The 23,499-nt window shown below is 33.9% G+C and overlaps 1 protein-coding gene across 2 annotated transcripts in view; it reads right to left on the bottom strand.

The window, feature by feature from the left end:
* The window catches only part of CSMD3 (CUB and Sushi multiple domains 3), a 1,080,374-nt gene that overhangs the window by 314,371 nt on the left and 742,504 nt on the right, over nucleotides 1-23,499 (bottom strand). For both annotated transcript variants that reach the window (XM_003782396.2, XM_003782397.2), the window contains one exon: nucleotides 2,056-2,225. In XM_003782396.2, the coding sequence (XP_003782444.1) occupies nucleotides 2,056-2,225 (170 nt within the window). The remainder of the gene's footprint in view (nucleotides 1-2,055; nucleotides 2,226-23,499) is intronic.

Genomic DNA, 23,499 nt, shown 5'->3' with positions numbered 1-23,499 from the left:
CGGGCTGGGGATTCGAACCTGCCACCTTAGGTGTATGTGGCTGGCGCCTTAGCCGCTTGAGCCACAGGCGCCGAGCCGGGAATATAATCTTTTATCCTTCCCTTTTATGAAAGAAACATATGTATTTGAAGAAATCCACTAAAAAGCCTTAAAGTGAGTTTTTCCTCCTTTCCTTTATCACTTACCATCATAGCCCTTTACATTGTCATTTATTACTGAGGTCCCACCCTTCTCAAAATAACGCATGTCACAGATGTGCGTGGACTTGCTCCACGTTAGTGACCTTAGTTAGAAAACACTCTCAGGAACAAATTAGGGCTATTTTAATACTAAAAAAGTCGTGCCTGTTATTCCAAATTGATTGTTCAATTAATAAGCACAGTAAATATAGGAAAGTAATGGATCCGTTTTAGCATCATGAAGAAATGGTTTGGGAAGGACTATGTTAGGCCTTGGTGGCAAGTGTTAATAAGCATCTCACAACTTTTACCTCTTAAACACATGTTTACTATTGTGCTGTGTTATAGCGATTAGTAGCTAGACCAGTGTATAGATCGAATCTGTGCATTGATACATTTCCCGCACGGTTAACATGAAAGTAAAACCACTGTTTCAGTTCTATGTAGCAACAGCCTGGTAATCTCAGGGTTGACTCCAATTTAGCAGACATTAACTTATTTTAACAAGGAAATTCAAATAAACTGGAGGTGAAAGAATTTTATGTAGTGAATTTTGTTGCCTGTTGGGTAAAGGTGCAGAAAACAGAAATGCATATTTTGGTCCTCGATTAATATTAAAATTCTATAGCTCTAGATGTACTTCAGCAAAATTTCTCTAAAGTTTGTACAGATTTTACAAGCATATAATAAAACTTGTGATAGGGAGCCAATGATTATCAGCAAATGATACTATTTTAAAAAGAAGATAATGGCTCTGCGCCTGTGGCTCAAGCGGCTAAGGCATCAGCCATATACACCTAAGGTGGTGAGTTCAAATCCAGCCCAGGTCCGCCAAAACAACAATGATGGCTGCAACCAAAAAATAGCTGGGCGTTGTGGCGGGCGCCTGTGGGGCTGAGGCAAGAGACTTGCTTGAGCCCAGGAGTGGGAGGTTGCTGTGAGCGGTGATGCCACAGCACTCTACCCAGGGGGATAGCTTGAGGCTCTGTCTCAAAAAATAATAAGAATATAAATAAAATAAAAAGAAGATAATAACCAACAATGTTAAAATTGAAAAAAGAATCTCCCCTCCCACCCATTCTGGGATATTAGAATTATTTTTTCAGATCTGTGTATCGAATTTCTTACCTGGCTTAAGAAAACGTTAATTAGGAAAAATATAAGTATTATTTTTAAAACATTTTAGTGGGATTTTATAAACATTTCTCTTTATTTGTATTCAAATAATAAACATAAACTATATTTTACCAAAACACACTGAAAATTATAAATCAGAAAATATTTTTTGCCGAAATTTTATCTTATTAAAAAAGTAGGATGCATAAGTTTTTAAAATAAACTAATGATGTTTATACCAAATATTTATTAGCAATAAGTATATCTTTTTCTTAAATTTATACACACTGACTTATGAAGTTAACATATTCATGTAATTAATTTGTAGCTATAAATGTAAAAAATTATTCACATATCATCAGAGATAGTTACATAACAGGCATCAGGATAAAATAAAAAATAAATCACCATGTTTTTTAAAAAAATCATTCATGAGTTAATTATTTTAACATAAAATTTTTCTTATTTGGTATTATTTGAACATTAAAATTTATGTGCCATAAAATAAAAATTTACCTTTTAAAATAAATAAATATTGCAAACAGAACTTATTTCAATGTAAACAATAATAGAATAATGGGAATTAATGTATAATTTATGTCTATGAATGGTAGAATAAACTGGTGGTTGATTGTATACACATACATAATACTTGTGGTTGATTATATATACATAGACACATATGTGTGTGTATTTATTTGTTAATGTACACTTGATGATTAAAAATGATCAAAACACAGGTTTGTCTGAGTTCACCTACCTTAAGAACATCGCCTTGTGCTAAATGAAATGTCCTGGCTGAAATATTGATTCCCTTTCCTGCTTGAACCTGAATACTATAAATGCATTCATGGTTGTTTTCATAGTTGAGCGGGTAATTTGGAGAGAGCAAAATTCCTTCATTATTTGTTGCAGACGCACCACATTCAGCTGCAGGTAAAACAGAATATTGAAGTACAGTTTAATAGAAAGCATTATCATTTTCAAGTAATGTCATGTATGGAAGTGTAATGCATTTTATTTTACCTAGAGCCTAACAGGAAAATAATATAAAGAATGGCTGTGTGTTGTAGGTGATCTTTTATCTCCTTAAATGACATTTGGGAAGAAAGGACTACAGCCTGTGGACAGGACATGTGTGTATAAGTGGAAATATACAATAGTTTCAGTAATTTTTGTCCAGGATAAAAGAATAGTATGAGAAAGGATGAGAGCAAAATGTTTTAATGTATTTTGAATTTGAGGATGTCTTGATTCATTCAATACTTTTAAATTTATAATCTAACTATTTTAAAGTATAATAAAAGGTAAAGATGTCTTAATTTTGCTCTTGACTGATTCTAATCTGATCCTTTCTTTTATTTATTTATTTTTGTGATTCCTTTCTCTCTCATTGCTCAACATTCTCTTGATCCAAGAAATTTAAAAATAAAAGCCATTCTCATAATAAATACATGGCACTGCTAATCCTCCTGGACTAATTTTCTAATATTTGAGGAAGTATTCCATCATTTAGGAAGAATTGAAAATTTCTCAACAGATTTACTTCAATTTTAACTTATTGCAATATACAAAGCTTATAGTGACATTGCAAAACCAAACTTAAGTCCCTATAATTCTTAAATATGCTTCAAAAATCAAATGAGTTCAGTTTTCTATCTTATCTAATCACCTGCTTCATATTACCAAACCATAGGGTGGGAATACTTATGTTTTAAAGATTTTACTAAAAAGAAAAAAAGCACGCCATTATTTTCCAGAAGTAAGATTTAAAAAATAAAGATTGATGGGAACAGAGGAAACAGACAACAAAGTGAAGGATAATGAAGGCTTTACCTTTTAAGGGCTAAAACATCAACAAAAATAAAGCAAAAGAAAAAAGCCTAATGAGGAAATAAAAATGAGTAAGAAGAAGCAGTTAGTATATCAACATTGTGTGAAAAAACAATAAAAACTAATGGTGTGATGCTAACAGTCAACCAGTCACAAGAGGAATAATACACAATAGAGGTTTCCTCCAAATTCCTTTTAAAGTAAAAGTAAAAAATAATTGTAGACTTCTAAGATTGATTTAAATTATTTTTTATTTAGATGTTACTTAAACATGTTCAAAGAAATATAGGTATATCCTGTGCTTCTAGCTGTACACAATAACATTTCCAAAACAATTTTACAAATATGGGAACAAATGACAAAAACAATCAAATTAAAAATAGCAACATGTATCCAATGTAGCATAAAATTTTGTATTACTAAAATGAAATAGCTCTTGGCAATGTGGATCAGGAACCAGCTGCTAGAGTACACACTTTTGGAATTTGCTAGGTCTTTAATTACACAATGCTGTGTAATGACTCAATTTTCCCTGGTTGTATGCCCCTGTGAACTGCCGAGAAACTTTTTGTCTATATATCATAACATGACGCCGTGCATCCTTTAATAACTGGGAAATGTTTACCTTTAAATTTGCCTATCTATTTCTTATTAGCTTATTAAAGTCTAGATAAGCTTGTGGGGGATATGAAGACCAATATAATTCAGGTCAAACAGATGATCCAGAACACACATTTATTTTTATCGTTTGGATTATTACAACAGAATGCAAACAGTCTTAAATTATTTTACAAAATCAGGAAAGTTTGAAAATATGTTTGTAGATGTCAGCTTGTAAAATATCAGTGCAATGATTAAGAGGTCAGATATTAAAAATTGGAGTCTTAGTTTCAAAATTTAGCTCTATATTTTCCTAGTGATGTAGATTTGGTAAGTTATTTTATTCTCTTTAAATCTCAATGTTGTTACTATTACAATGAAAATAATACCTTCCTCGTAGAGTACATTTTGAGTGTGTGTCTACATAAATCCACATACACGTATTAATTGATAGTACAAGGTGAACATTTAGCACAGTGTTGGTAGCTCAATAAATTTAAGTTATATTTATGAATATTTTAAGTATAAGTACTAATAGTGATGTAATGACATGTATATCTATGTAAGCTAGAAAATTAGAAAGAAATTTTAAAAAGGTTGGAATATCTATCTGGTCCCATTGTCACAAAATCTATACAGATACAGAACAACATTTATATGTAAAAATCCAGAGAGACTATTCTTAATTTTGTGAGTATCTTTTATGATCTCAAAATCATTTTAGCAACTTAAGTAAATTGTGCAAAACACACCACCCCAAAAGGCAAAAAACCACGTCAAGTAATAAATGACTTCGAATGCTCTTTAAAATGTACTAATAATTTAAGTTCTCAACAATTGAACGGGTAGCAAAGCCTTCTGCCAGAAATATTACTGGGCTTATAATGTATAATTTTAAAAAGTGATTTGTCTTTTATATTAAAAAGAAATTTTTAGATATTTTACTATTTTGGTTTGTTTAAAATGGCTATAAATGATTCCTTATTTGGTGAAATCAAATCAGGACAGAATATAGAATAGAAAAATTAAGGAAGATAATTTGGATTAAATTAGCACCTTTCTCATTTAATTGGGACTAACTACATAAGTGTGGGGACTTGTTGAACAAGTAGAAATTTCAAAGTTCATCTTGAACCAAGGAGGGGAACTTCTTAGCCTGGAGCCCTTGTGACTGCACGGGCTTCCCATTCATGAAGTCAGCTCTACATTTATTCCTCAGGACAACAGTGCATGGTAAAGCTTCTCTACTTCTGTAAGTGAAGACACCAAAGTGAGCTTTCTTTCTAGAGTCAATTACTGTGTATTACAGCTAGGATTTACAGCCATCTGTCATTGCCCATAGTGTAAAGATGGCGAACATGTAATTTTTCTTTTAGATTAAAATACTTTCTTCATGTGAAAGGAGGCATTGTTAATAATTATCCTAGACAAAAGGTGCAAATTGAGACCATCCCAGGTAAACTAGTACATAAGGCCATTGGTTTTTTTCTTTATAATTTGCTTGCTGCCCACACTATTCAAAAACATTCTATTAAAATGAAGAGGATTATTATATGTGGGATGGGGTGTGTGCTGAGGGTCAGAATGCATTCATCCCACATACAGTTTATAAATATGCATTCTATTATACATAATTTTAAATGTTCAAATTGATTATCTCATCTTAAGGAAAGATACTGAAACACATAAAATAAAAATCAGTTTAGAATGTTCTATTCAAATATACGGGAAAATGGAACATATTTATTTTTCCAATAAGTATTTCAATAAAATATTCTTCTAGGATTACGTTCAGGGGCAAAATATTTAACCATAATACCAAACTCCAGGAGCTAGCTACCCAATAACGGATTCATTTTACATGGAAACTAGTCTTTGATTTAATCTTCAAATTTAAAATATACCAAGGCTTGGCTTTCAGTACTCAAATTTGGGCTAACATTTGTGTGGTACAAGTTTTCTTTCAGCACTTTAGCTGTAGCAGTGTTGTTTGCCAAGTGGATTTGAGCTAAGCCTAATGTTGGAATTAACAACAAACTTTACACAGTCTGATCATTGCCCCAAGTCAGGCAATAAGCTTATATAATGATATTTTTCAATTTCAAATTTTATCTTGCTCTTTCTGCTTAAAATATACCTCCTCTCAGCAGGTCAAAGTCCAGAGACTGCCATACACCCCCATTTACATGTGATCCCACTCTCCCTTTCCAATTATTACCTATGCCTTCTCACGTGGACCCTGCAATTCAGCTAACTGAGCTATGGTCCTTGGCCACAGTTTCACACTCTGAGCCTCTGAACACGCTGTGTTCTCTGTATACAAACACTTACGGTCCCAAAGGATGTGAAAAAGTAGAAAATAAGGGCCACAAAAGAAAGAGACTTACTTGATAGGGAATGAAAATGCTATGGTTCTTTCCAGCATCAGGTGGCTGTGATGGATGTACGAAATAAATTAAGGGGAGTCATCTTAAAGTATCAGGGATAATTCTCACAAATAGGGGTCATGGCTGCATGGTCATGAGTGCCCAGAAAAAAAGGACATAACTTTGAGATTTTCATCGCATATGACATGACTAGTACAGAAAATTTTTACAAAGAGTATTTAGAAATGAGAAGAAAGAAGTATTGGCAAACTGTGACAGAACTTCTTACGGTGTTAAAGTTAACTGAGAAAAAGAACTAGCAGCAGAACAGCTAACTCCAACCGAGGAAAAGGATGGTTAGTTGGTCGTAGGAACATAAGGTTACAAAGTTCAACTACATGGATCAGAGGAGTTCGAGGAAAGGCAGTCCAAGGAATCCAACTGGCACAAGAAGTTGAAAAAGTTCCCTCCCAGACATAGTGACACAGTGGATGCCATGTACACAATTACCAGTAAGGAGTCACAGTGTGTGACTCACTAGATCACAGCAATGTCAAGGTCAGGTGCTGTAAATAATAGCATAGATGATAACACACATGGATGTGAAAACTTTGTCACAAAGAAAATAAAGCCGTAAAGTCATTCTAATATAAATGATTCATTTGCTTAGCCAGATGCCTTGACTAAGAATGTATCCTAAGCTTTTGGCGGGGGCTAGAGGCAGATAACAAAATACTCTCATTTGAAAAATCAAACTGATAGCCTGATTGGACAGATATTTATTCAATATACATTACAGTACTGGGCATGGGGAGCAGTTAAAATTCTCATAGAACTTATCAACCAGTGGAAAACGCATATATTTACCACCTTACTGTTCAAACAAGCATAGTATAAGAAAACATGTAACTGACAGCCTAACTTACTCACTAAGTGGTCAGGAAAGAGTCTGGAAAATGGACGAGTAAATTAAAAGTGAGGGGAGAGTGCAGGAGAGTGGAAAGAATATTCCGAACAGAAGAAACATTTCTAAAAACATTATTGGGAGGGGGTCATGGTGAGTTCAGGGAACCAAAAGACCCAATATGGGAAAAGATTTATTTGTGCAAGCTTAAACAAGATCTCTTAAGATGTTTACCTGGTATGGTAGGAAAAAATATTTTTTCATAGCTGTGCATGGGTAAAGATAGCACTATGTGGGAGACGTTTATTGTCTTTGTGTTGGAGGAACACTTTAGGACAGGTGGTTGTAGAATATGAAGAATACAGATTGAGCTACATTCATAAAATTTCTTTGAGATTTGGGGTCAGAAACTATTGTTCAGAGTCAGGAGTGGCAATGTTTTCTGAAAGTGAGGTATGCACACTAGCAACGGGATAAGAATTAAGCACTCTATTTTCACATAAGCGTAGAGGGCCTGTTCCCTTTGTATTTTCAGTCTACAGTGAATTTTTTGTACTTGACAGCTGATGTCACTAACTCAGAAGCCCTTAATTTGATTATAAGGATTTCCTACAAAATAATCAATGTAAAAGCTGTTAAGAGGTGATAATACCTCATCTTTCTAATCCGATCTGCAGGGAGGTCATATTTAATGTATGGGAATTACTAATATGAAAACACTACATGATTTAGTAGAGATTTAAGAAAATATTTTTGGGAAATGGGTCTTTAATGCTCCTATATGTAATATATGTATATTGTAATATATTGTGTAAATATATTCTATGTAATTTCTACTTATAGACTACATATGATGATGATTTTTGTGAAAAAATCTATTTATATAAAATCCTTTTTATTTAAACATACAGATTAAGAAATCTTTTCACGTTACCAATATAAATCTCTTTGATTATGAAAATAATATGATGATAAATGTGAATTAACGGGATTAGAGTAGGAAAGAGATGTGTACTGGAATCTGGTGATAAGAGTCACTGGTACAGTGAAGAATTCAGTAGAGCAGGAACACCTATTGAATTTTGCTTTTTTCCTACTTAGTGAAAAACAGGCAAGCCCACGTATCATTAATCTCCATTACTGGGAAAAGAAATCTGGTAGCATCTATTGTGTGCATACAGTCATATATTTCCAGATAAACCTGTAAAATGCATTTCAATAATTTGGCTGGGAAATTTGAAAAATGTCTATGATCGGTGAGGTTTGAAGTTATTTTTTTAAAATTGGATTGCCACTGAATCTGTTTCCTTATGCTATTTTGACACCAACACAGGTTATTTTAAAACTATTTTGCGAAAGTAGTTAATTTATTCCACAAATATTGAAAGTCTTCACACATAAACATATAGTACGATAAATCAATAAGGGGGAGCATTAAGCAGAAATATGTTTTCTGTATGTTTAATTATCACCGGAGGAAAAATAATAATAATATATGATTTTGTTCATAGAGTAGAATGCAGAGATCAAATTTAATTCAATCCTTTCTTTTTTGAATGTCAATTCATTTTTAAATTTTTTTATCACCTACTTGAACTAAATTCTTAATATGATTTCTACTGTAAATTCTTTCTAATTTAAATTTCATTAAATTTAGACACATTTGGTTATAAAAGGTACCTTTATCTTATGAATCTCTAAAGAAGCAGAAATCCTGTTAATAAACTGTGATAGTCATCAATTGTGTCAATTATGTCAATTTTATAGTTGTTAAATATTTTTTAAAACATATCTGATAAATTGTGAAATATGGTTAAATGTGTTAATATTTTTTTCTTGGCATTTATAGTATGCCTTCTCAAGTTGGCTGCACTAATACCATTTTGTTTATCAGAAATTTTCCATTAAAAATATTTGATTTTCTCAAACAGGTATTTCAATAATACTTAGATAGTTACAAGAGGGTAGAAATTAGAGGGTAGTGAGGTATTTAACTTCTTTATTTAATTAATGACAATATAAGAATCTATTAGTATTACTTGTGTAAAGGATTATATAGGAAAAACTTCATTGCTAAGTTACCCTTGATTTGGATTTCAAAAAATGGTACAAAAGGTAATTTAAATGTATGAAGAAGAGATTTTCAAGCAGAGGAAACTGCTTGAACAAATGGATAAACAGGTAATTTTGGCATGGTTAGGAGAACCAATAGCTTATATGCCATCTTAAGACATTTGGACTTTATCCTGTAAGTAACGGAAATTTGTAGAAGAGTTTCAAAAACATGATAAGGTTTGAGAAACCCATTAGGGTAGCTCAGTCACTGGGGAATGGATTGTAGTCTTGGGTTACAAGAAGGTGACAACCTAGAGATTATTATAGTGCTTCAAACAGGAAAGAGTGAGAGCTTGAAATAAAGTGAAGGAGGAAGAAGACATAGGAAAGTAAAAGTGATAGATCTTGGAGACGACTTGGAGGTGAGGGCATGGAAGAGAAAGAAAGGGAGAGGATATGGAGGGGTGGCTTTGCATGTAATGTTGATGAACTTGTTTTGTAGATGATGAATTTGGTATGTCTGTTGGATATCAGGTGAAGTGCACTAAATAGCTAAACTTACATGTATCCATGGGATTGATTTTTCAAGACAGACAAAAGGTCTATCCAGAGAACACATATAGATTGGAAAGTGAAGCAAGCTAAGACCAGAGCATATCCAACATCAGAATTTAAGTGAATGGCTCCGTGCCTGTGGCTCAAGCGGCTAAGGCACCAGCCACATACATCTAAGGTGGCGGGTTCGAATCCCCAGCCTGGGTCCGCCAAACAACAATGATGGCTGCAACCAAAAAATGGCTAGGCGTTGTGGAGGGCGCCTGTAGTCCCAGCTACTTGGGAGGCTGAGGCAGGAGACTCGCTTGAGCCCAGGAGTTGGAGGTTGCTGTGAGCTTGATGTCATGGCACTCTACCCAGGGGGATAGCTTGAGGCTCCGTCTCAAAAAAAAAAAAAAAAAAAGAATTTAAGTGAAGCAGAAGGAACATTCAAAGAAGGTGGTATCAAGGAAGAGTAGGGAAGGGATAGTTTCAAAAAAGGAATTGTCAGCAGTGTTAAATGCCAGAGAGAGTTCAATTAAAATGAATACTAAGAGTTTGCTGCCTGGGACCATTACAATCGGAAAGAAAGGGAGTAAGACAATGACTTTAATGATATTATCTATGAAGGAAGGTAGAGAAATACAAGGGGTCAGGGATGATACAGGTTGAAAGAATGGGATTTTATTGTTTATTGCTTTTGTGTTGGTTTGTTTTTTAGTTAAAGACATTTCAAGATGTTTATAGTACAGGGAATGGTACATAGGTGTTGAACAAGTGAGAATTTAAAAGGTTAATCCTGATTCTGAACACCTAAAAACCTAGTATGTTAAAACTAGGCTAATTAAACCTGGATTGAGTTAGAACACATTCTGCTTAGTAAAGCATCACAAGAATGGAGAAGCAAGAATCCAGTGTACTCAAGTCTAATATGAAGATAGTAGATGAGCTAATACAAGGTGGGAATTAAGGGAATAGAGGCTTGGGGAGAGGGGAGGAGGGAGCCAGATGGGGTATCACAGAGTATGGCAAACCTCCTGGGCATGAAACACAATTACAAGAGGGACTTTACCTAATGACTGCAACCAGAGTAACTTAAGTCTTTGTAACCTCAATGAATCCTAAATAATAATAATAATAAAAATAGGCTACTTAAATTTTCAATGTGTCCAGGAGATGCTTTGAATTGAGTTGTGTTACAGTTCAGTAGCTGAGGTTGACTCAAGAGCTAAGGAGGACATTTAGTCTATCCTACTGCCTCCTTATATCCTAAACATGAGGCCATCGAAGGAAAACTGTCTATTGTAGTAGCTTATTCCAAATGTTAGCCAGAGATCACCCACCAACTCAGAATAATTATGGGAACTTAAACAGACGTGCATACTTCTGAATATAAATGTAATAATCATTCAGACTTGGTAAACAGGAATCTCTGCTGAAATCTGCAGAGATGTTAAGTTCCCCAGGAGATTTTTATGCACATCAAATTTAGGAACCATTAATTTGAAGTCTCTCCAAAAAAATAAATCTGCTTTCAGAGATTAGTCCATAATATTTCCTAATATTTCCCTCTCTCCAGATGAAATTCTCCCATGTGTTCAACCTCAGTGCTTCATGCTGCTGTTTACAATGTTTGCTGTTCTCCTGTAAAGGATATTAACAGGTCACTACCTACTATGGTTTGAACGTGTCCCTGAAAGTTCATGTGTTAGAATCATGCAACAGTGTTGAAAGATGGGGCCTCATGAATGGTGATTAGGTAATGAGGGCTAAACCCTCATGAAAGGACTAATTCCATTCACTCTCAGAGTGAGTTTATCGTAAAAACACGTTTAGTTCCCTCTTGCTCTTGCATAAGCTTTTCCCTTCCACCTTTGCTTTTGCTGTGGAATGACAAGCTAGAAGGCCTTCACCAGATGCCACCCCATGATTTTGAACTTCCCAGCTTCTACAGTCATTAGCCAAATACATTTATGTTCATTAAGAAAAAAAAAATGAGACTAATAAGGAGGTCACTAGAGAACACAATGATTTTTAAGTGTGCTACATGAAGACATGGGTTTAAATTCCACATGGAATGCAAAACATAAGAAACTAATGCTATAAGCAAATAGCAACAAATTCTGCATTAGTGTTCAGATGAGTGGTTCTTTATTTACAATTCCATGAAAAAATAGGATCATTGTGCTCATAATATTTTGCTCTCATTATTTTTTGAATGGAATATTGGGCTGAGATTGTTATTAGTTTATAATGATAAGACCTTTAGAGCATATATGTTTCCCTTTTAACTGTCTCATTTTATTCACCTAGTAAGAATGATAATATAATGATTATTGGTGTGTATCAAAAATGCTTATATACAAATACTCCTATCTCTTTAAATACATCTTATAAATTGTTATGAAGCAAAGAGAAAGTAATCCTTTATGCAATAGTATTATTTCATATTTTCTAATAAGATGACAAAACCAAATTATAGTGGTAAATAAGGCAACATTTTATAATATTTCCCATGTATCAAAATTCTAATATACTTTCCTAGGTTCTATGAAAGCCCAATAAAGACTGTTGTCTCAATAACAAGGAGATAGGGAAACTATAAAAAATAGAGAGATTAATCATTCTTGGAATAACAGTACAAGAAGTAGTACTTGTAAAGAAAGAACAAAATGTACTTCATTTATCTAGTCAAATTTAATCGCTCTGCATATGATATGTACTCTGTTATCTGGAAGTGATATAAACAATAACAATAGCTAATAATATTGAAGTGTTTACCATTCTAAGTATTTTATATCTACTTCTCAGTGAAGAAAGTACGTGTTTCTAAAGATAAAGATGGAAGTAGCTGAATATGCTACATGACCTTAATCTTATGATCTTATAAAATTTAGATAAACTTTAAACACAAATATGTCTATCTTCAGACCACAGACACGTAATCCCTATATAATATTTCCATTCAGAGAGGAATAAGATGGAACCACACAATGAAGGAATTTAATGTTCAAAAAGAAGGTAGGGACTACCATATATTCCTGTGCTACAAAGCAAAAAGTGTAAGAGAAGAAGAGAGAGTGTTTCCGGGTTAAAGGAGGGAGAGATTGCTTCTATAAAAAAGTCAGAGAATGCTCCACTGTGAAGGTAGTGTTCTGGCTACTCTTTGAAGGATGGATGTAATTCTGATGTGCTAAGAAAAAGGAAGGATTCAGGTGGAAAAAAGTCAATTCAATTTAAGAATATCAACTTTCCTAGTGTTAAGGATAAAAGGAAAGATGGAAGTAACTTTTAATTTTAGTTGGTCCAATAGCTATTTTAATACAGCATACTTTCCTACTGCATAACAGTTTTGGTACCCAGAAATCTGTTCTCTGCAATGGGTTGATTAAATACTTAAAATCACCCCATAGATATAAGGGATGCTGAAAACATGTCTCCTATTCATTGATTGAAATGTCCAAGATTAAGCATAAACTTAAAAAATAATGAGATGGGAAGAACAGATGCAGATGGAAGTAGACAGTTGCTTCTCTGTGCATTTTCCTCGACTGGAGTGAGCACGGCCTTTCTAAAATTTTTAACTAAAAAGATAAGAAAACGAAGAAGCCAAACATATTCTCAAATATTATCCTGATTTTTATGATATCAAGATTACCTACTACCTAATGAAATGATCCAAATTTTATAGTAAGCAAAACTTTGAAAGCATGTAAAAGGGCACATTTAAAGAGAGAAGTTTACAGTACAATGAATGTGTAAGGAATATGTTGGCATAAGTGAAGGGATTGGTCATAAACAAACCAAAAAAAATAGGTTAGAGGTTACTTGATGGGAAATAAAATTTCCAGTATGTAAATCTAGTCACTTTATATTGAGTCACATTTCATTGCACATAGTACTATATGGTCTTTTGTTCAGTTGAAGACCATCATCATTTATTCCCGCTTACACTCTCAAAACCAATGTCATTTAACTTTTTTCAAACTATCATCTGTAAATTGTCAGTTAAGTAAGTTCTTTGAGTGTAAGGATATGGAAGCAATGGAGGTTTTACCACTCTTTTTTTCAGTAAATACTCAAAAGTCCAGAAGTCCTTAAGAACTGTTTTCAAAGTTCACCTCACATAAAAATAATTAATCATAGGTAAGTTTATCATTTATCACAAATAATGTCTAGTATGATCTGTCAATATTGCCTGTAGGTCTAGTAAGGTTTGCCCTTTATATACTGACACATGACTCTGTATCTCACACTTATAGAAACACTGTAGCTTATTCTATGGGCAAGACCCAGAATAGAGGCTTTCTACCATCGTCTTCGGAAGAAGCATGAATCTAGACAAGTGTATTTACAAATGAAAGTTTCCTTGAGGGAGTCCAAGAGTCTGGTGGAGAGGTTTCAACACATCATTGCATTATAAAATACAAAAACTGATACAGAGAAGAGGGTAAAAGGACAGTTTCACTTTACCTGGACAGTTTCACTTCATCTCTCCCAAGACGGCACAACTCAGGGCCAAGAGAAGCCCCTCAGCTGATGATTTCTCCCATATGGAAGGTAAGAGTATAGTATGTGAGCACCTAACTCCCCCAGCCATGCAGGGCACTGCCGAACAGACCACTTCTCTCTTGTTGAATACTGAGGTGTTGATATTGCTGAGTTACTGGGAAAGGCTGGGAGCAGGGAAGGGAGGCTATGGAACTCACTAACTGCTCCTCTGCCTCCATCAGGAGCTCACCTATGAGATGTACAAGACCTCTGACCTGCAGAATCACAGAACAACTAAAATAAAATAAATGCGGAAACACATAACTTGTATTACACTATAGAGCAAATGGAGCCAGCAGACAGAACCTTCCATCCAACAGCAGCAGAGTACAAATTCTTCTCAAGGGCCTGTGGAATAGTCTCCACAACCGATCATATGTTAGGACACAAAACAACTCTTAACAAATTAAAAAAAATCACATCAAGGTTCTTTTCTGACCACAGTTATATGAAAGTAGAAATCAATAACAGGAAGAAAACAGTACATGGAAATTAACTAACTTGTTTGTGAGACATCAATGAAGGGGTCAAAGAAAAATTCAAAAGAGAAATTAAAAATTACCTTGAGATTAACAGGAAGGAAACACAATATACTACAACTTAAGGGATATGGGACAGTCCAAGAGACGAGTTTTTTAGTGATTGTTATTTATGTGAAGAATAAAGAAAGATTCCAAATAATCTAAATTTATGCCTCAAGCCACTACAAAATAATAATAATAATAATAAGTCTAAAGTTAGTAGAAGGAAGGAAATATTAAAAATCAGAGTAGAAATAAATAGAGAATAGAAAAACAAGAGATAAAGATAACCAATAGGAAAGATAAAAGTGACATTTAGCTGGCTAGACTAGAGAAAAAAAAAAGAAGCCTTGAATAAATAAAATCATAAATTAGAGATGAGGCATCACAACTAATAGCACAGAAGTACACAGAATCATGAGACTACTATAGCAAATAGGATGACTCAGAAGAAATAGATACATTCCTAGAAATAACCTACCAAGATGAAATTATGAAGAAATATAAACTTAAAAAGAATGATAACAACTTAGGAGTTTGTATCAGTAATTAAAAATTTCCCATGAGATAAAACCTCAGGATCTGGTGGCTTCACTACTGAATTTTTCTAATATTTAAAGAAGAATTAACACCAGCTCTTTCCAAACTCTGAAAAACTGATGGAGAAGATACACATCTGAACTCATTTCCAAAGCCACACAAAGACACAAAAAAGAAAATTACAAGTAAATATCCCTGATGAGCATAGATTCAAATATCCTCAACAAAAGTTTACCAAACCAGATTCAAGAACATCATACTCCAACTATATTCAAGTTGGATTTATTGCCAGGATACAAGAATGTTTACCACATATGAATCAATAAATATGATAAATTACATTAACATAATGAAAGACAAAATTATGCTATTATTTCAATAGAGGCTGAAAAGGCATGTGACAAAATTCCACATTCTTTCGTAACCAAAAATGCTCAATAAATTAGGAAGGTACGTCAACACAGTAAAGGCCATATATTACAAGCCACAGCTAACATCAGACACTTTTCCTCTAAGATCAGGCACAAAATAAAGATGGCCTCTCTCACCACTTCCATTCAACATAGCACTGGGTGTTCTAACCAGAACAATTAGGCAAAAGAAAGAAATAAGACCCAGTTCATCAGAAAGAAAAGAGTTAAATAGTCTGTTTGTAGATAACATGTTCTTATACATAGAAAACTCTAAAGATGCCACCAAAAAATCTGTTAGAACTGATAAATAAATTCAGTAAATCTATAGAGTATAAAATTAAAAATCAATTGTGTTTGATGCACGAACAATGGTAAGAAGACAATCCTACTCACAACAGTATCAAAAAGAATAAAATATTTAAATATAAGTTTAACCAAGATGGAAGGCACACTTATAAAAGAAAACAAAGCCACAAATAAATCAAAAGATGCTCTAAGCATATGGATTAGAGGCAAATTAAAGGAATTAATATTGTTGAAACATCCATACTTCCTAAAGTAATATACAGATTCGATTCACCCATATCAAACTTTCAATGGTATTCTTCACAGAAAAAGAGAAACAATCCTAAAATTCTTATGGAGCCACCAAAGACCCCAAATAGCTGAAGGAATCGTGAGCAATAATGAAGCTGGGGGGATAATACTTCCTGATTACAAAAAATAGTAATCAAAAGTGTATGGTAACGATATAAAAGCAGACATCTAGAACAACTAAACAGAATAGAAAGTCCCCATATATACATATATATATAGTCAACTAATCTTCTACAAAGACTTGAAGAATATACAATGGGGAAAGGAGAGTTTCTTTAATAAATAAAGAGAAAAAAACTGGATATCCATATTAAAAAAAAAAAAAAACTTAAAATAGGATACTTTTCTTACATATACACAAAAATCAACTCAAACCAGATTAAAGGCTTAAACACAACACCTGAAACCTTAAAACTCCTAAAAGAAAATACAGAGAAAATGTTCCCTAACATTAATTTCAGGAATGATTTTTTTAAAATAAAAGTGAAAGCACAGACAACAAAAGCAACAACAAACAAATGGTACTACGTAAAACTAAAAAGTTCTATATATAGCAAAGGAAACAATCTACAAAATGAAAAGGAATTCTATGGAATGGGAGAAAATATTTGCAGGCCACATATCTGGTAAAGGGTTAATATCCAAAAATACAGAAGAAAATTATATAACTTAATAGAGAATGGAAATGAATGGAAAAGGAAATGTTATTTTATATATAAGTGAAATATGCATGTAATGTTACTCATATAGAAGATTATTCAGCCCCCAAAAGAAAATCCTGCAACTTGAACGACAAAGGTGAACCTGAAGATATTATGTAAAGTGAAATAAGCTGGTCACAGAAAGAAATACTGCTTTATCTCATTTCTAAATGGGATTTAAAAAATGTAACTCATAGAAACAGAAACGTGAAATTTGGTTACCAGGAATGAGAGGTGGGAAACACAGGGAGATGTGGGTCAGTGTGTACAAATTTACAGTTTTAGGATAAAAAAAAGTTTAGAAAACTGACTCACAGCATGGTGACAATATAGTTCACAATACTGTATGATATGCTTACAATTTTCTGAGAGTAGGTCTCATAACCCATGTGAGCTGATGAATGTGTTGATGACATGGCTGTGATGATCATTTCGCAATGTACGTGTATATCAAAATATCACATAGATCTTAAATACACGTCATTTTTAATTTTCAATTATATCTCAGTAAAGTTGAAATTTAAAAAAGAAACAATGTTAAAAAGTCTTAGCAAAAACCAAAGAAATATGTTGGTCTCTAAGTCTCTGTCCTTTCTATAACATGATGTATAATCTCAACCCTCTGATGCTTTCCTTATTCCCACCATCAGGCCTAAAAAGGCAGGGGACTTCCTCAGCTGTGCATCCAAATTATTGCTGATTTCACCACTTTGTCTCTTTTTATTGGTTATAAAAAAGAATTGTCTATAATCTGATTAAATTATAAACAAGTGACCAAAGGCCATTTTGTCATTTTTTTTTTTAGTGAGTTGCAAGTTTTGCAGAATAAAAGATGCCTCTCTTCCAACCTTCCTCAAAAAACAAAAACAAAAACAAAAACAAACAAACAAACAAAAAACCCAGACAAGCAGAAAACAAAGAGGAAGGCCCCAAGCTCTGACTGATGCCTTATCAATGAGCACCGTCTGATTTCCACCTTTTAGCACCTCTCTGGAGGCTGAAGGGAGAGGACTTCATGCCCTGAGAGTATCCCGAGTCTGCAGTGGGGACCTTCTCCTTGGTCAATGTATTAAATATCACTATTTCAATTCATGGAGGACCTTCATGGTTTCATCTTCTGCGTCCTCAAGCTGTTTTGAAATCATCATGGGAAGTACTTAATAATTATAACTACACTTTTATACTGTACAGCAAACTGTAATGAACTCTTGAAAAATGTGACATTTTACATGAGGTTTTAAGATTTCAGAGGATTTATTAGGCACTGAATTTTTATGTAAACTAAAAATATGGAAAGGAAATAAAATCAACACATGGATAATGTAATCGTTTTTCCATAATTCTTCAAAGGGGGAAATTTTAGCTCAACTTTTAATGTTTCATGCAGACAGAATGACTGAAAAGTGTCACTCACAATGCAGAAAATTTCTGACTTCACATCCCTGAATACAAACATGTGGAGCTGGAGTCTCAGACCGAGACCATACCCATGTCAGTGCGTACAGATTCTAGTTGATAATATCTTCCCCAAAGCATTCCTTAGAAGAATCACAGGGAATATTTACAATTCCTGTCACGTATCAAATTAATTGAAGGAAATAAGCCATCTTGGGTTTTGCCACTTAAATATTGCTAATCAATTATTGCACTTGTCATATTAGTAGCCATAGAAGATAGAGAAAAAAGTGCCTTCAGAGAAGAACAGTCTAATTTTCAATGGGCACTTAGGCTTTCTAAAATTAAAAAAAAAAAAAAATCCCGAAATTTAAAAATAATTTAAATTATGAGAAGTATGATAGATAAGCCCTGGTAGTGGTAGCTGAGTGTTTTGGTGCAGGATATTATCCACAACAAACTAGTTATTGGCTGTTGAGATGGCTCTGCCATTAAAACTAGAGCTGAGTCATTGGTACGAGGATGGCATTCACTGCTGGTAGCAGCACGCGTTGACTCATTTTATATCCCCAATATGAATAGTAGCTGATGAAATTAAATTCAGAATATGCCTTTTTTTTGTCCATTTGACTACAAGTCTGCATACAAAATGCACAATTTGTCAATATAAAACAAAATAAATCCAATTTTCACTTATGTGACAGAAATCTAAGTATCTGACATATAGCACCCTGAATTAAAATGCTGCATTTTAAACCAGTGATAAATTAATAGAAATTCTATAACAAAGCACGCACTCTGCCATTTGCTGGGAGTAAAGAAGAGTGAAATAAACAAATAGATTAAATATTAAATTGGTATGTGATGTGCTAACGTGCTATAAAAACCAATATGAACAAGTTTGGTGGGAACATTGTTAATGGAATAAGCAATTTTGCCTGTGGAAGTTGGGGAAAGTCCAGGGAGAAAGAGAAATCTAATCAGGTCTTAAAGGCATACAGCGTAATATCCTAAAATAATCCAACAATGTCTTCGATTTTCCTAAGAAATATTTCATTATGTTTTTTAATGTCCCTAATAGGAATTATCATGCAGGCATAAGAGGCATGAACACTGAATTTTTCTTTTAGGGGACCTAAGACCTGTGCAGACGTCCATAAGAAACCACTCCTCTCCTTGGTCGTCACCACAGCAAGAGCAGAGGGGTGTGAATACTCTTCCAGGACTTTTCAGCTTATATTGTGGTTGTACTTCTCTGTCTCGTATCCTAATGTATTGTGACTAATGAATCCAAAGAATTTAGGGAAGAGATTACAGTATGGGACAACATGCCAGATTATAAATTATAGGACCAGCCGGAGAGTGCAGGGAGCCACTCCTGTGATTTCTCCGTAGGCACACTAATCGTTCTTGAGCAGATAAACTATGATAGCACTGAGCAATGGCATTCTTCCAAAGACACTTATAAAAGAAGAAAAAACATACAGTGATATTTTTAGACATGTTTGTAAAATTACAAACATTTTTCAGATTTAATCTTTAAAAGAGAAAGTCCATGTGTTAGTGAGAAGAAAATGGCTGCTAAACAAGTTGGTTGAGGGTTCTTTTAACATATTGTTCCCTAAAATTGTTATTTTTTTCTTTTCTTTTATCAATGTTTGCTATGTTCTGTCTTTCTCTGCTGCTATTTTCTCCTTATTACTATAATGGAGGTTTTTTGTCTTATTTTGTTGGTTTGCTTACTTGCTTAAATTACTTTATAGAAAAAGTGCTCTATAAAGCAAATATCAAAGAGAGAAATTGGCTTCTTGTGATAAACCACATCTGTGGATTTTCATTTTATATTAACTTTGAACCATACCAATTTAAAATAGCTTATTAATCAAAATATTAATAAAATATCACTTTATATAAATATTTTTAATTTATGTAAATATTCCAATTAAGGATAAAGAATCACATACTTTAAAAAATGTGAACCAAATTGGTTGCAAACTATGTTTATCTGGGAATGTCATATGCCCATTTCTCCCTTTTTAACTGCAAAAATTGGCTATCCTTTGGGGGCACAATGCTTTGCATGAGAAGCACAATGTAGTGATTATAGGTGACATACATTCTTTCACATCATCAATGTTTATTAAACACCTACTATGTAGCAAACACTATTTTTTGTTCTGGAGAGCCATAAAGAAAAGCTGCAGATGCTGGTGTCAATGTGGAGAGAAGGAAACACTTTTACACGACTAGTAGGACTGCAAACTAATACAAGCCTTTTGGAAGGAAGTATGAAGAATCTGCAAGGAACTCAAATTAGACCTCCCATCTCATCCTGCAATCCCATCACCAGGCATCTACCCAGAAGAAAAAAAAAATCATTTTATCATAAGGACATTTTCACTAGATTGTTTATCGCAGTTCAATTTACAATTGCCAAAATCTGGAAACAACTGAAATGCTCACCATCCCAGGAATGGATTAACAATCTGTGGTATATGTATTCCATGGAATATTACTAAGTCATTGAAAACAGTGGAGACTTTACATCTTTTGTATTAACCTGGATAAGGATGGAACACATTCTTCTTTGTAAAGCATCACAAGAATGGAGAAGAATTCAATGTACTTAATCCTAATATGAAGCCAGTAGACGATCTAATACATACTCTCATAAAAGAAAAACTCAAGTTAATTCAAGATGGGGGGTAGAGGAACGAGGTAGCGTAGAGGGGAGGAGGGTAGGGCACTCCTCTTGGAGGCAGGACACAATTATAAAAGGGACTTTACCTAACAAATGCAAATGGTATAATCTTTGTACCCTAAATGATGCCCAAACAATAAAAAATTAAAAATTAAAAAAAATAAAAAGAGTGTGACAAGAATATCTAGTCTCCTGAGGGGAGAGATGTGCAATCAATAAGCATAGAAAAATAAGTGGATCAAATAATAGGCCAAATGGTCATAAGTGCTAAGAGGAAAGTGAGGGAAAGAGAGTAGAAAATGCTGAGAGAATATTCACTGAGAAGTCAAATCTGAACAGAGATGTGAAGGGTCTAATGGGGTAAGTATGCAGGTATTCAGGCGATAGTATTGTAGGCAGAGGGCATAGCAAATATGTGAAAATGTGCTTCATAAAGTGGGGAAAACAGCAAGGGAACCAGTGTAACGGGAATGCCTTAATTACTGCAGTTTTACTTCTAAACTCACCACTCCACACTGAGTTTTGCTCTTGAGAGTTTACTCACATCTCAGAGCCTGAATGATACTTTAAAAACATCCATCCTAGGATTCCTATATGTTTGACCCTTTGGAGAGCCTTTGTTCAGTACCCTTCAATGGCTTTTCCTCTCATTGGGAGTAAAACCAAAATCCTTGTAATGGCCCACAGAACCCTACATGACAACCCTCTATCTCACCTCTTATCTCTCTGCCCTCACCCCATCCTATTTTCCCTCTTACTCATTCCCTGCCAGCCATGCTGTGCTCTACTCTGCACTACTCTACTCTACTGAGGTTATCAGCAAAGGACTGTCAAAGGGACAGACATCTAGGAATCCTAGTATGTATGTCTTTAAAGAATCATTCAGGCTCTGAGGTGAGAACAGACTCTGGAGAAGCACCAGTGCTCAGTATTACTTTGTTACTATCCTAACAGTCACTGCAGTTATAATTTACATATTTTGTTACAAAAACACCTTTTAAGCACCCAAGTGCTCATAAAGTGGTGGTGATTATTATCAGAAAAAATAAAAATAAAACTTTAGAATGAATGTTAGATGTCCTAAAACATAATGAAAATTACTAACAGTCATAGTATGCTTTACTGTTAGAACAGTCTAAGAAATATTAGGAATAACATTGAAATTCTTATATAAACATCATTAGGTAAAATAATCATTATTATCTAGATTTATTAATTTTAAGACTGCATTCTCCACTGCCTTACATTAATTATAATAGACAATGTATACATTATTTATGGGTTTGAATCATGAAGTCTTCAGAAACATACACTGGCATAAAATGTGACCTCTCTGTATAACTCTTAAATTTTGTAGAATGTTAAAGTTTCAATACTGTTCATGAAATACAGGCAAGTTGTTTAAGAGTAATTATTAGGAGCGCATATATATTATATATATAAAACTTCAATTTTTTACAAAAATGTCTTCCATGAAGGACATTTCTTCTTAATGTATTTCAGAGCCTATTACCTTGGCACTAATTTCTTGGTTTTTCTGTAATCTAATATTCATATTACAAACTTCTCAAGGGCTTAGGCTGTGAGATATCCTGTCTTTCTCTGAAGTCTTTAGTATGTTGACTATATAGCAGGTTTTAAAGTTTCTACACCTTCTCTCTAAATGTCTCATTTCATTTATCAATCTATGGTTCCCATATCTGGATCTGTAACTCTTCTAAGCCACCTCTACATGCATACCCCCCGAGCAGCTCGCATTCGCAGAAAGTATTTACTCCATCCTCCCAATTGACAGCCTTCTTCATGCTCTTTGTTTCCTATCTCAGGAAACAGCATCCCAATGGCTGTACTTATACAAATATATTCCACTTGTACTTGACACTGGCCTTTGGCAGGTGCCTTTATCCTATTCACCTACATGCCTCCATTCACACCAAGCTAAAACCTTCTCATCCCTAAGTATCATTTAGATCTCAATTTCTCTGGGAAGCCTTCCCTGTTTGAGAGCGTTTATCACACTTCATTAAATTTTTCTGTGAATCTTTTAGTATCTTCCTCGGACTATGAGCTCTTTGAGATCATGGAACCAATTGTTGCCCCAAGGATCCTATACTATGTATCCCAATTGCCTACCACAGTTCTTGGCCCACAGTGGATATTATTGAGTGGATATTCAGTAAGTTTGCATGAATTAAAATCATACTTTAAAATATTAATATATTAATCATTAAGTCAGTTTCTATATTCTTTTTAAATGATGTAGAAACTATATAAATATCCAGTTGTTATTGTCTAGCCTCTGCATATTGTTTAAGAAATATAAAGATGCTTTTTACGTTTATAATTATTCCAATCTATAATGGATACATTTTGGAAATAAACAAACTCAAGAACTCTGATTTTTATGCTGAACCAAGGAAGTGACAGTTGAGTATTTCAAAAACATAAACGTAGCATCTGAAAATAAATTAACTACATGTGTAAAAGGTCCCA

Source organism: Otolemur garnettii, unplaced genomic scaffold (genome assembly GCF_000181295.1).
Source record: "Otolemur garnettii isolate 467f Iridium unplaced genomic scaffold, OtoGar3 scaffold00004, whole genome shotgun sequence".
NCBI classification, from domain to species: Eukaryota; Metazoa; Chordata; class Mammalia; order Primates; family Galagidae; genus Otolemur; species Otolemur garnettii.
Note: the sequence above shows the minus strand (reverse complement) of the source record. Positions and strands in the feature narration are given on the sequence as shown.